General features: G+C 36.4%; 1 protein-coding gene across 1 annotated transcript; it reads right to left on the reverse strand.

Moving 5' to 3' along the window:
- Positions 1-4,258: 4,258 nt before the first annotated feature.
- Positions 4,259-4,744, reverse strand: LOC110592169 (60S ribosomal protein L21-like). Its single transcript, XM_044913375.1, has one exon. The coding sequence runs from the start codon at positions 4,739-4,741 to the stop codon at positions 4,259-4,261; it is 483 nt and encodes a 160-aa protein (XP_044769310.1). The 5' UTR covers positions 4,742-4,744.
- Positions 4,745-12,704: the final 7,960 nt, after the last annotated feature.

The following is a 12,704-nucleotide window of genomic DNA, read 5'->3' on the forward strand; positions in this document are numbered from 1 at the left end:
GTTTGAAGCTCACATTCACACATTTCCACCACACTTCCCTGCTTTCCGTGCACTGTAGCCAGTTTTTAAAGACAAGTGCAAAATCGTTGTCTACTTTTTTTTTCTTTTTTACTATTTTTACTAGCTTTTGACTATTCTGGCAATGTTCTCCAAAAGGACATACACTTACACAAAATTCTGGTGACAGTGAAGCCATGCGTTGCTGAAGGAGACCGAGTTTGGTGGGACGATCAACCGCAAGGATTTCTGTGGCTTTGCACAGTTCTGTGTTTGAGGGCTTGGAGGATCTTATTTATTAGAATGTGTTTGCAGAATCTGCCAGTAAACATCTTTTCTTTGTTAATATTTAACCCACCGACTCTTTCAGGCTTCCATCTTTTCCAGTCTCAGTCCCACATGCTTTTTAATCCACTAATAGCACCAAACTGTCTCCACGGTGCAATAAAAGTCTTCTCTTTTATGACTTCCTTGAATTACTACCCTAACTTATAATTTGCCAGATTTGTTTTTGCCTTCAAATCCCTTACTTCATTGTAGCCCCATGAAAAATGTTACACCCTATGCATTTTCCTCCCCAAACTCTAATGCTTATTTTTAATATACTAATAGTTCTTGCCCAGAGTAATTTAGCCTTGCTGCCATCCAGAATGTTTTATTCACCGTTCAAAAGAACTTTTAGAAGTTTTGCTGTAAAATACTGGGAAATATTTGAAGTCGTTCTAATGATTACTGAAATCCAGTAAACCTTAATTACATTACGTAATTCACAAAATACCCCAAAGAGTTTAGGGAAACTCCCAAAGAAATTAGATTGGCCATTTAAAGGCTTCCTAGACCTGCTTTTTAATGCTCAAGTATTTTCAAAGGAGGCGTGGCCTGGGCTTCCGGAAGTCAAGGCAGCTCCTTTTTGAGTGGCGGCCATAAATACCTTGACCTAATCTGAAACAAGTGAAAGAGATGATTTGAGCTGAAGATAATTTTATTTCCACTGTATTTGTTTAAGAGCCAGAAAGCAGGGAAGGGTTTAGTTTATAACTTCCTGTCCTAAGGAAGGGGAGATAAACCAGTGAATACAAAAAATGTCTAATTGTCAGTTTTCTTTATTTTATCTTAGCTCCAAAAACTGACCCCAGTTCCATGTGTGTGCATGTGTGGGTGTGTTTATGTGTTTGGAGCAAAAAACTCAGCGGAAGGAAAGAACAGTGCAAAAGTGATAGTGATGGGCATCCCCTCCACTCCCACATTCACCCAAGAGAAATCATCTGTACGATAATTGATGCACTCTCCAGTGGATTAATATCTAGGAGGCCTTGGTCTCTGAATCAGAATCTGCTTAGTACTTGCACATCATCCTTCTCTTGCACTGTCAACAATGCAAACTCCCTAAAGTAGAATAGCCAGTTGCTTTACGAGCTGGTAGTGGGTTCATTTCAAGCTGTTCTAGCTCAGCGTGGAACTTTTGCCCAGGATGCCAGGGGACTATGCCAAGTTGTACATGGCTGCACCAAACACAAATGTTCTCTGGAATTCTAACTCAGAAGTTTCAGGACGTGTAAGGCAGTGAATACATAAGGTGGGTCAATTACTCTTCACATGTAAAGCGGTTGAGTTAGGCTACTGAATTTAACAATGTACAGATTGAAATACTGGGGAAAATAGCTGGAAATACTAATCAGGAAGGAACGTTGTATCTTTTCTCACCCATTTTCCTTCTGAAATAGTCAAACGGAGCATGAAACATATTAATCTGAGAAATTCCTTCTGGCTAACTGACCATTGATAGAATTTCAATAGAAACCTCTTTATTTTATAGTTGGTTTTACTAAGTTAAGTACTGATCATGCAGCTTCCATAGTTCCTGATATGGAGCAAGCTCTCAGGAAATATTAACCATTTTATTTTAAGTAATAGTCACATTAGTACCATCATAGGATTTGTCAGCACAAAATTGATCCTAATTCTTGAGAAGAATATTGCCATAGTCTTTTAACTAATTTACTATTTATTAAGCCTGGTAAAATAAAACTCCTGGTTGGAAAATACATTTGCAACAGAAAATATTACACTGCATGGAGATATTATTCTCATATTGTTAACATTTGAGATTTCTCTAACATATTTGAGTGTTGCATTATAATGTTTGTTCTTTCAAAAAAAACAAAAGTGTAAAATGAAACCTAGTTTTTTGTTTGCGGGTGTGAGGTACTAGATTGTATCAGAACAACTCTGAAGACTGAAGACTGCTGGAAAAATCTATTTGAGGGAGAAATTATGGGCCACCAAGAACTTGAAGGGATAAGATGGTAGGGAAAAGAAAAGGATAGAGAGGTTATCTTCACATTCTGCTCTGCTTTTAGTTTTGAGGCATTTGCTGATTAGTAGGTAATAACAAATAGGCTGAAAAGCTGAACTGAACTTTCACCATTTTCAGTGCGGTGGGGAAAAAAAATCACTGGAGTTGAAGACCCACCAAGGCTTCTAGTTGAGACCGGAAGGGCCCTACCTTAGGTGTGAGAGAAAAACTGAGATAGACAAGTCCTTACTTTGAAATGAATTCAAAGCCAAGCTCAACCCCAGATTGAATTAAAGTGATCTTCCTGTTAGAAACAAAATCAGCTCTCTCTGGAAATTGATCACATCCCCAGACTCTTAAGTAATCTGTGTAATTTTTGATACAAAATGTCCTGTAGTCCAAAAAAGATTAAAGCATACCAAGAGACAAGATTTAATCACCAGAAACTAACAGAAAAAATAGACAATAAAAACAAACTAGGAATCTAGATACTGGAGTTACTAGACACAAATATTAAAGTAATCATAATTAAAATATTAAAAACTAATATCAAGATAAGTAATTTACCCAATAATTTTTACTATGAAAAGGAAACAAACATAATCTAGGCCCAAATCATTAAGTAACTAAAATTAGAAGTCCCATAGATGTTAATAGTAGATCAGATAAGCTGAAGGAAAGAATAATGCAGGAGAAGATAGGTCGGTAAGAAACACACAGACTAAAGCACAGGGGGAAAAGTGTGCACATTTCCAGGAAAGAATAGAAGACACACTCATTGTGTGTGTGTATACATCATTATATATATATACACACACACATTATATATATAATTATAATTATGTAATTATATATCTATATATGTATATATATTAATTATATACTTACATATGATTATATTTTAAATATAATTATATACTTATATATTAATTATATTATAATTCCATTTTATACATGTATGTCTCTATATATATACATATATATATGTATATATATATATATATATATACATATATATATACACACACACACCACTTCTTCTTTATTCATTCATCCATCAAAAGATACTTGGGCTCTTTCCATAGTTTGGCTATTGTAAATGATGCTGCAATAAACATTGCGGTGCATATATCCTTTTGAGTTAGTGTTTCTGTATTCTTTGGGTAAATACCCATTAGTGCAATTAGTAAATCATCTGGTAATTCTATTTTTAATTTTTAAATAAGATTTATTTATTTTTAGAGAGAGAGCATGTACACAAGTGGGAGGGGTAGAGGGAGAGGGAGAGAATCTCAAGCAGACTCCCCACTGAGCATGGAGCCCAATGTGGGGCTGGGTCTCATGACCCTGAGATCACGACGCAAGCTGAAGCCAGGCATTCAACTGACTGAGCCACCCAGGCGTGCCTCTATTTTTAATTTCTTGAGGAACCTCCATCCTGTTTTCCACAGTGGCTGCCCCCGTTTGTATTCTCACCAACAGTGCATGAGTGTCCCTTTTTCTCCACATCCTCACCAACACTTGTTTCTTGTGTTTTTGATTTTTAGCCATTCTGACAGGTGTGAGGGTTATCACCTCATGATAACTTATTGTGGTTTTGATTTGCATTTCCCTGATGATGAGTGATGTTAAGTATTTTTTCATGTGTCTGTTGGCCATCTGTATGTCTTTGGAGAAATGTCTGCTCATGTCTTCTTCCCATTTTTAATTGGATTATTTGTGGGTTTTTTGGTGTTGAGTTGTATAAGTTCTTCATATATTTTGGGTACTATGCACTTTTCACATGTATCATTTGCAAGTATCTTCTCCCATTCAGTAAGTTACCCTTTAGTTTTGTGTTTTTTGTTTTTTTTTAGGACACAAAGTTTGCTTTAAATATTTTTTTGGGGGAAAGGACACCACACTTATACTCAATTAAGAGAAACATTTTTACAATCTTGAGGTCTTTTATTTTCTTTACATTTATCATGCCATGAGTTCATAGGGACTGGGTTCCAGCAGTTCGGGCTCCTTTCCATTGGTTCTCACAAAGTGCGCTTCTCTGGGTGGGGCAGGCTGGCGCTTCAGTTGAACCCAAGTACCCTTCTCTTTGGCTTCCTTCTTTTTCTGATCATTTTCCTTCACATGCTTCAGGAAGCTATCTCGGCTTTTTGAGTGTTTAATATGCTCAGTGCATACATTAATTCTCTTGGCAAGAATCTTGCCCTTAACTTGTTTGTTTACAACAATGCCAACAGCATGATGAGTAACATTGTCGACTCTTCCAGTTTTGCCATGGTAACATTTGTGGGGCATTCCTTTTGGAACAGAGCCCATTCCCTTGATGTCCACAATATCACTTTTCTTACAGATTCGCATGTATGTAGCCAAAGGAACAACTCCATGTTTTCTAAAAGGCCTAGAGAACATATAGTGGGTACCTCTCCTTTTTCCCTTTGTGTTGGTCATTTTGGTGAATTGCTGGAAGATGGCAGTTCCGGCTGAAAGGTATCCTTTAGTTCTGTTGGTTGTTTCCTTTGCTGTGCAGAACCTTTTTATTTCGCTATAGTCCCAATAGTTCATTTTTGCTTTTGTTTCCCTTGCCTCAGGAGACATATCTAGAAAAATGTTGTTACTACCAATGTCAGAGTGATTACTGCCTGTGCTCTCTTCTAGGATTTTTATGGTTTCAGATGTGGCCATTAAAAATTTCTTGAGTCCAGGCTATGTGTGAGATGTTTTATTGGATTTGTGGAATCAAAGCTTTAAAAACCACAGTCCTGATGTTGAAGAGCTTCCAGGCTAGCAGTAACAAGGAATACATACAACTAACTGTAATGTAGTGGGATGAACACAGTAGTAGAGGTGTGGATATTCTGCTCTGGACACACCAAGAGCAGATTGGAAGAATCACTAAGTCAACTTTAGAGACCTCAGTATTGAGATGTTTCACTAGCTCTTTTCCCACCTCAAAACAGTATTTTAAAAACCTTCAACATACTCTTCATTCCTCTTACACTATACCCACCTCCCTCATTGCAACTACACTGCCTCACTAGCAATAAAAAATGGAAAAAAATAATTAAATTCTTAAATAATCTGTAAAATAAAGAATAGTGCAAAGTTCCACAGAGACAATTGTGTCACTGAAGTCTGAGAATTGTTCTTGATATGATGCAGACAAAAAAGGAAGAGAGACATGATATATATTACAGTTCCAGTAAAGCATTTGACACAATATTTATCAAAACTGGAAGGAATTAAGATAAATTTTTGGTTGATCAGTCAGCTTTAGAAATTTTAAACCTCATCTTTTCCAAAAATAATAGTAATAATAAAAACATGACAGTGGCAGATGAAGAAGAAATTTGCAAAAATCCACTGGGCTTGGCATTAAGTTCTACTTTGTTTTGAATTGATTTTGGAAATTAAAGTTGCTAGATAAAATCCAATAGGCTCTGTTGACAAATTGCTAGAATTAAAAGAGAGTTCAGCAATACTATTATAAATGCTTTTAATGTATAAAGTTAATTGCATTCTACATCAGAAGCCAAAGTTAATGTAATTAAAATATATAATATTTAATGTATATATTTTAATATATATTAATATATGTAATTTTTTATTCCTACATATCTTATGGTTTTTGGTGCAATTGTAAATGGGAATGATTCCTCGATTTCTTTTTCTGCTGCTTCATCATTGGTGTATAGAAATGCAACAGATTTCTCTATGTCGATTTTGTATCCTGTGACTTTACTGAATTCATGTATCAGTTCTAGCAAATACCATATGATTTCACTCATATGTGGAATTTAAGAAAAAACAGATGAACATAGGGGAAATAAAAAAAAAAAAGAAGGAGGCAAACCATAAAAGAGACTCTTAACTATAGAGAATAAACTGAAGGTTATTGGAGGGGAGGTGGGGGGGGTGCTAAATGGATGATGGGTATTAAGGAGGGTACTTGTGATGAGCACTGGGTGTTGTATATAAGTGATGAATCACTAAATTCTGCTCCTGAAGCTAATATTACTGTATGTTAACTAACTAGAATTTAAATAAAAATTTGAAACATATATATGTGTGTATATATATAATATATATAATACATATATATATATACATATATATAATTTTTAACTATAAAATGCTAGAAATCTAGAAATTTTTTAGGAAAAAATATAAATTTTTAAATTTATTTTTAATTTTATTTTATTATGTTCTGTTAGTCACCATTCATTACATCATTAGTTTTTGGTGTAGTGTTCCATGATTCATTGTTTGCATATAATACCCAGTGCTCCATTCAATACATGACCTCCTTAATGCCCATCACCGGGCTAACCCATCCCCCACCCCCCCCCTCTAAAACCCTCAGTTTGTTTCTCAGAGCCCATAGTCTCTCATGGTTTGTCTCCCCCTCCGATTTGCTCCCCTTCATTTTTCCCTTCCTACTATCTTTTTTTTTTTAAACATAAAACGTATTATTTGTTTCAGAGGAAATTTAATTAAAAGACTTTAGTAAGCAAAAAATTGAGAGCTATACCATAATCGGGGATTTAATTCTCCCTCAAGTTAATCTACAAACTCAATGCAGTTTTAAGTTGTAATTCTAAACTGTATGTGGAAAAGTAAGCAAGAAATGTAAAAAGAATTGTAAAAAATATTACTAGAAAGAAGAGGAAGGTAACAACTTATTGGATATCAAGATTTATTATAAAGCTGTAGTAATTCAGACAATAAGGTATTTGCACAAGGATTGACAAATAGAATAGAGAATCCAGAAACACACACACACACGGAAACTCACTGTAAAGCAAAGATGGCATTGCAGATCAGTGGGAAAATATGAACTATTTGCTAAATGGTTCTGGAACAATTAGTTATATGTGAGGAAAAAAATAATTGGCTCCCTGTTCACACCATATATAAAAATAAATTCCAGCTGGATTAAAGACCTAAATGTGAAAAGCAAACACTAAGTTATGAAAAAAATATATTTGTATCCACAGGGTACTATTTCTTAAACTCAAAAAAACTCATACCATAAATTAGCAGATTGATCAATTTGAATCCATTAATATTTAAACATTTTTGTACACTTAATATTAAAATATAAAAAAGTTGAACTACAAACTGAAGGAAGATACTTCACAATACATATCACAGATAAAGGTCTCCTAGAAATAAAAAAAGAAAAAAGGAAGGAAAGGAAAGGAAAGCCAATAAAAAATTATCACAAGATATAAACTTGTGCAAGAGGAAACAATAACCAACAAAAATATGAAAATATTCTTGCTCTCATTAGAATTAAAGAAATATAATTAATCCCACAGTAAGAAACTCTTTCCCATTTACCAGATTCATCCATATTAAGATGCATGACAATACCAGATATGGGTAAAGATGAGGAACAAGAGAATCTTATATTCTGCTTGTGGGAATTGAAAATTTCACTTTGAAGAGAAATTCGGCAATAGCTTGTAAAGATGAATACACCCTAAACCAAGCAACTCCACTCTTAGCATATAACCTAGAGAAACTCTCCCCATGCAAAAGAAGAAATGCACAATCATGTACAAAGCTTCAGGGCTTTTAATAGCAGATTGTTGGAACTAAATGCCAGTTAACAAAAGAATAGGTAAGTGAATTTTGGTATCACGCAGAGGCTTATAGAACAGTAAAAAATGAAGGAGTTAAACCTCTCTCTTCCAACATGGAAGCGTTTCAGAAATCATGAATCTCAATCTCAGCAAATAATATCAAGAAGTAATAAAAAGCAAATTATAGAATACATTATGATGTCATCTATTTAGATTTAAAAGCATACAAACAAAAGTGTATATTGCTTAAGGATACATGCAAATGTATAAATAAATCTGTGGACTAATAAGCAACAAATAATGGTTACATCCAAGAAGTGTCAGGAGTTGAGATCTGAGATGGTATATAAAGACTTTACCTGTACTGGTAATGTTTCATGTATACGGCTGGACAGCTAGTAGATATGTAGATATTTGCTGCACCTGAAGTTCCTGGGCCTCTAATAAGTGAATAAATACAGTTTCAAACTGGGCAAGATTATGCTACAAAAGACAACTATTTGCAAATACATTTGGGCAACTGTGTGTGTATGTGTGTGTATATATACAGAGAGACTAAAATGTAAATTTGGAAGACGTTGGTAACATCTGGAGGGAAAATAAACAGGAAAGAATTTTGAATTTAATAGAATGCTTTTCAGTTACCAAACACTATGTCTTGGGTTTCTAGGGAGGACGTATGGCAAAGAGTTAGACCCTTCTCTCCTGTGGAATGATTGTGTGATGTTCACTGATGTTCTCGGGGAAGACGATGTGTTATCTCAATCATAACGTATTTGAGTGGATACAGTGACTCACTTGTTTAGCCGTTTCCTTGGTGTTTGACACTTAGTAGGTTTTCAATGAAAATGTGCTAAATTAACACACACTGCTGGGCCCACCCTCAAGAGTTCACCATTCAATAAGATTGAAAATTGAGAATTTTTCCCTTCTAGCAAGTTCCTGGGTGATACTGATACTGCCACTCCTTGAGATCCACTGTTCCAGATATTCTAGTGCTTACATAAACTTTCCGTAATAGTCTGAAAGGTTTAAAAAAAACAACAAAACCCTATGCCTTTTTCTAATCCTGTAAGTAATTCTAATTATCTTTCATACGAAAAGAAGATGCTTTCATGAGTCTTTCTTCTTAGATCAGGAAATGAGAATGTCAGAGGTCTTAACAATGATTAGTCCAGAGAATAAAGAGGAGATAAACTCTCTAATGCATTCAGGTGTGGCTGCAATCCTTGCCCTTGGAGGAGGGAGGGCAATACAATACCTTGGTAGGGCTGGGGTCGTCCACTTATGCATAAATCCTCGGCATCGTATATGACACCGTTGACCTAACCACATCATTTTGGAACTCTCTCATGCTTCAGACCCTCAGATTTATGAACATCCTACTTTCCAGGTTTCACATCTGTTTCTGTGTCCTTCGTGAGTTTCTCTGTCTCACTGTGCCTTCAAAAATGAGGTCTTCTTTATTTCCAATTCCTTACAATGTCACTGCAAAGTGATTTTCTCTACTATTATCAAGTCCTCTTTCCTATTTATGTGAAAATAACTTTAAATCTCTCCCTTTGAGCTCACCCTTTGTAAATGCCCATATATCCAAACACCTACAGATTTCACATAGTATTTCAAATTAAACAGAATGAAAATTAAATTTATTATTTCCTCCAATCTTCCTATTTCCACCCACCCAAATCCACCTGATTTTTCTTGCATCTTTTCTCTCTCTTATATTGGGAGATAGTGTGTATAGTATTTACATGCCACAGGCATTGGATTGAAACTGTTGCTTGATGTTAAGCAAATTACTTAATATCTCTTAGATGCTTATTTTCTCTTCCATACATGGAGTTTAAAGTAGATCCTGCTTCATACATTTTATTTTATGATATAGCAGCAGCACCAGAGAACATGCTATAAATGCAGGAGGGCCCTATTATGGACCTACTGTATCACAAACTCTGGGGTAGGGCCTTGTAATCTGTTTTTGACAAGCATCCACATCCAGGTGATCCTGATGCATGCTAGAGGATGAGAACCACTGGTCCAAGGGAATTATCATACCATTTATCCAAGCACCTAAGCCAGAATTCTGGAAAATCATCTTTCTTTCCCACATATAGCCAAATTCATTGGTCATCAAGTCTCCTCAAACTAATTTAAATTTCTTATTTTAGCTACTTTCCATTCCCATGTTCACCATCACCATAAACGCTCAGATTGTTGCAATACCTTTCTAGTATCATCTAACTCCTCCTTTACGAGGCCATGACTCAAGGGATTTATTTTTTAGTCTAATCATGCATTTCCTTTGTAAAAAACTCTTCCTGGACAGAGCCCAGACTCCGTAGCATAAAGTAAGCAGTCCTTCGTGACTAACTGGGGAATAAAATGACACCTTCCTCCATTCCTGACAAGTTCCCTCTCAGCTCTTGACTCTTCTCTCCAGACTTCCCTCCTTACAGAGTTGGTGTCTCCTAGGCTTGGCATAAAGTAGCAATTCCTGCAGGGCAGAGCCATGACTCTGCGATATAAGTTTGGTGTATTAGTGTGGCGTGTGGACTGTCAAGTTGGGAACACCCAAATTCACCCTCACTTTTCCCTTTTAATATCTCTGTGACCCTTGGGTAAATTATCTAATCTTCATGTGCTTCCGTTTCCTTGTTTCTAAAATGAGCACGTTAATAGAACCCAAGGAATTGGGTAGCCATGAACATTAAATGGGTAAATACCTGTATTGCGTCTATCATACTCTGTTCTCTAGAGCAATTGATCAGTGCATGACACTTCTTTTCTCTCCCATCCTTATCATCCTAGGCTCTCTTGGTCTGAACAGGCTGTGTGAGCGCTGCCATGGATATCTGTTTCTTTAATACTTGGGGTACACCATGTTGGGTTACAAATACTTTATTTGGTATTGGACTCTGTTCCGTATTTGCTTAACAGCATCCATTCCCCTTCCTTATGGCACTCTAGCTGCTCAGAAAATTATCTGTCACCCAGTACGTGTAGTTTTGGTGAGAGAGTAATTCCAGATTCTGGCATCCTGCCAAGGGAGCCGGATCCTTTTTCTTCCCAAGGCAGAAAATAATAATATCAGAGCCAGCAGATAACCTAAACTCAGGCACTCTAGGTTCTCTGTGAGGACTTTAACTCTTACTGGCGAGATGTGACAAGAGATGTGGCAACGGGGAGCCCTCAGTCCTTTATCCCAGCTCTTTCCAACTCCTGAATGGTGGAGTTTCCCTTTTTGGACGTGCAGAATCCTTGCTTGCTGACTTGTCCAACAGGGCCCTCCTCATTTCCATCAGTGCTATGACTCCCTGGAGAGTCTTCCAATAAAACCACAGTCAGTTTCTGCTGATTACACCCCAGAGGACTGGTGTGTTCTACTTTTCTTTGATTTATTCTTTTTTATTTATTTATTTATTTATTTATTTTACATTGGCGTGAAACACAAGGCCCAAATCCTTTTGCGATTAGAGGAAAGGCCATCATTTAAGAAGGGCTTATGTGAGCCCTTGTGAAAATGCCAGTGTTTTCAGGTTTAGAATTGTGTACACAATTTGTAGGCAGTGCATGACCTCGATTCTCTCTCTCTAGCTCATGTTGATTAAAAATTGTTTTTTTAAAGCAGATTTTCATTGCAAATGAAGACGGAAGCATCGTTAACTATATTTATCACTAACAGCCCTTACTTGCCAGCGATTATCAATTAGTGAAAACAGATTTTAAGGATTAAAACAATAACATACAGTATTTATCCTCCAAACCATACTTCTCATTAAAAAGTCTTTCCAATTGGCCTATAAAGGGCAATGTTGTCTTTTCTCTATGTGGAAAGAGAAGGCTTTCAATTTTGCACCATATTTGTGTCTCTCTTCATAATTACCCATGTGTAAAATGTTTCATTTCATGCTCATGCTTTTTTGTAGTACTCAACAACTGAAAAGATCATTTGCACTCATAATCTACAGACCCAATACTTGGTTATCAAATCTTGCTGTCTCACATCCATGGTAGGTACAGTATAGACATCATCTTCCCGTGACTTGTTTTTAAAAGGCGTTTTACTATGGGCACTGAAAAAATATTTCTCTTGTAATGTTATCCTTTGTGTTAAATTAAACAATATTCTCTGCAGTAAAAGTATGCATGACCACTTGAAGAAACAAAGAAGATATAATCACTTTAGTAACAATTTATGACCAATTTTAATTATTCAAATGAATACCTATAATAGGACATTTTAATTATGCTTACTTTGCTCAAACTTAAGCTGTCCGATTTCACTCAGACAACTAGTCTCCAAAAATGCCAACATGAATTTATCTCTATTAATTTATTCAGTTAATATACATTGTGCTCTTTTTTTTTTTTTAAGATTTTATTTATTTGACAGAGAGAGACACAGCGAGAGAGGGAACACAGGCAGGGGGAGCGGGAGAGGGAGAAGTAGGCTTCCCGCCGAGCGGGGAGCCCGATGCGGGGCTCGATCCCAGGACCCTGAGATCATGACCTGAGCCGAAGGCAGACGCTTAACGACTGAGCCACCCAGGCGCCCCTACATTGTGCTCTTTATGCATACCAAGCTCTGTATTAATTCCTGAGACAGTGGTTAGAGCATACCAAGCTCTGTATTAATTCCTGAGACAGTGGTTAAGACCAATAGTCCCTGGGATGTGCCCTAATTTAGGGTACAGAATGGGGGAAAGACTTAACTCCTTTAGGAGGTTTCTTACGGTCCTTGCTGCAGACAGCAGGGGTGTGGATCAACTGTAAGCCCAGTCCTCAGACCTCCTGTTTTCAATGTGTGCCTGGGATCTGATCTC

The sequence above is a fragment of the Neomonachus schauinslandi genome, chromosome 3 (assembly GCF_002201575.2).
Source record: "Neomonachus schauinslandi chromosome 3, ASM220157v2, whole genome shotgun sequence".
Taxonomy (NCBI): domain Eukaryota; kingdom Metazoa; phylum Chordata; class Mammalia; order Carnivora; family Phocidae; genus Neomonachus; species Neomonachus schauinslandi.

What these genes read in the sequence shown, in the direction of transcription:
- LOC110592169 (XM_044913375.1), bottom strand. Translation starts at nt 4,741, where the DNA reads ATGACCAACACAAAGGGAAAAAGGAGAGGTACCCACTATATGTTCTCT.